This window comes from Perkinsus marinus (genome assembly GCF_000006405.1).
Source record: "Perkinsus marinus ATCC 50983 genomic scaffold scf_1104296932862, whole genome shotgun sequence".
In the NCBI taxonomy this organism is placed as follows: domain Eukaryota; phylum Perkinsozoa; order Perkinsida; family Perkinsidae; genus Perkinsus; species Perkinsus marinus.
In genome coordinates, this window is record NW_003215327.1 from 1 (window position 1) to 1163 (window position 1163).

The 1163-nt window shown below is 47.7% G+C and overlaps 1 protein-coding gene across 1 annotated transcript; it reads right to left on the reverse strand.

Annotated features, from left to right (window-relative positions):
- Positions 1–407: 407 nt before the first annotated feature.
- Positions 408–990, reverse strand: Pmar_PMAR008828 (UDP-glucose 4-epimerase, putative; the record flags this gene model as incomplete). Its single annotated transcript, XM_002785367.1, has 2 exons — positions 408–830; positions 892–990. The coding sequence occupies 2 exons, from the start codon at positions 988–990 to the stop codon at positions 408–410; spliced, it is 522 nt and encodes a 173-aa protein (XP_002785413.1).
- Positions 991–1163: the final 173 nt, after the last annotated feature.

Sequence of the window (1163 nt, forward strand, 5' to 3'; positions counted from 1 at the left end):
GCACAGCTTCGGCTCGTCAAAGTAGTCCATCACTCCACTTCTCAAATACTGTGTAACTAGGCCGTCCACAGTAGTCACGTTATGGAACCGCAGCAACAGAGATGAGGTTCTCTTGCTGTTCATCCGAGGGAGGTCTCTGGACGGCAATGCGCCCTCCTTGAACTATCAAGTTCGTTCTCCCGCCTATCACGATCGACATCATGGTTGGTAAACTGACTTGTCCCATTGGCTCCAGAATGAGTCATTTGCAGACGCGTCCATGTTGAAGAAAGCTGAACACAACACCAGTTCATATTAACTACTCTCCAGGCCTTTGAGGCTTAACTGATAGAAAGATTAACGAAGTCGGATTATGTCGGTTCCGAAAAAGCACGCAGAAAAAATCTGTCAGATTCCGTATCTTTTGTTCAATCTTTCTCGGGAGCCTCCTTATCGTAACCATAGGGATTCTCGCTCTGCCACCTCCAGGAGTCCTCCATAACAGTCTTCATATCACGAGTGGCTACCCATCCCAACTCCTTTTCGGCCAAAGCAGGGTTGCAGATAACACTGCCGAGATCACCGGCCCGACGAGCAACGACTTTATAAGGAATCTTCTTCCCTGAAGCTTCCTCAAAAGCTTTGACCATCTCAAGCACGCTAGCACCACGTCCAGTGCCGAGATTGTGAATGTGCGCGCCGTGAATATCATCACGTAGTAAGTAGGTGACGGCCTTGACGTGAGCATCAGCCAAATCCATAACATGAATATAATCACGGACTCCAGTTCCATCAGGTGTGTCATAGTCGTTACCGAACACGTTGAGATGCGAACGTCGTCCGATACCAACCTGAACAACATAGAATTACGGCCACACCGGTTCGACTAAGTGAGAATCCGAATTAGCCTACTTGCTGAATGAAGGGCATAAGATTGTTTGGATATCCTGAAGGAGCTTCCCCAATGAGACCCGACGGATGCGCACCGACAGGATTGAAGTACCTGATCATCGCCAGTCTGTGGAATACATGAAACTTCCAATCTGAATGTGCCCAACTGTCAACCATATCGTGTTTGTCTACGCCAATGGTTACGTGAGTCGATTCAAGCACTACCAAATTCATATGCTTACTGCATAATCACTGGGTGTAGCAGAATCGTTCGTGCTGTACATTCATACACT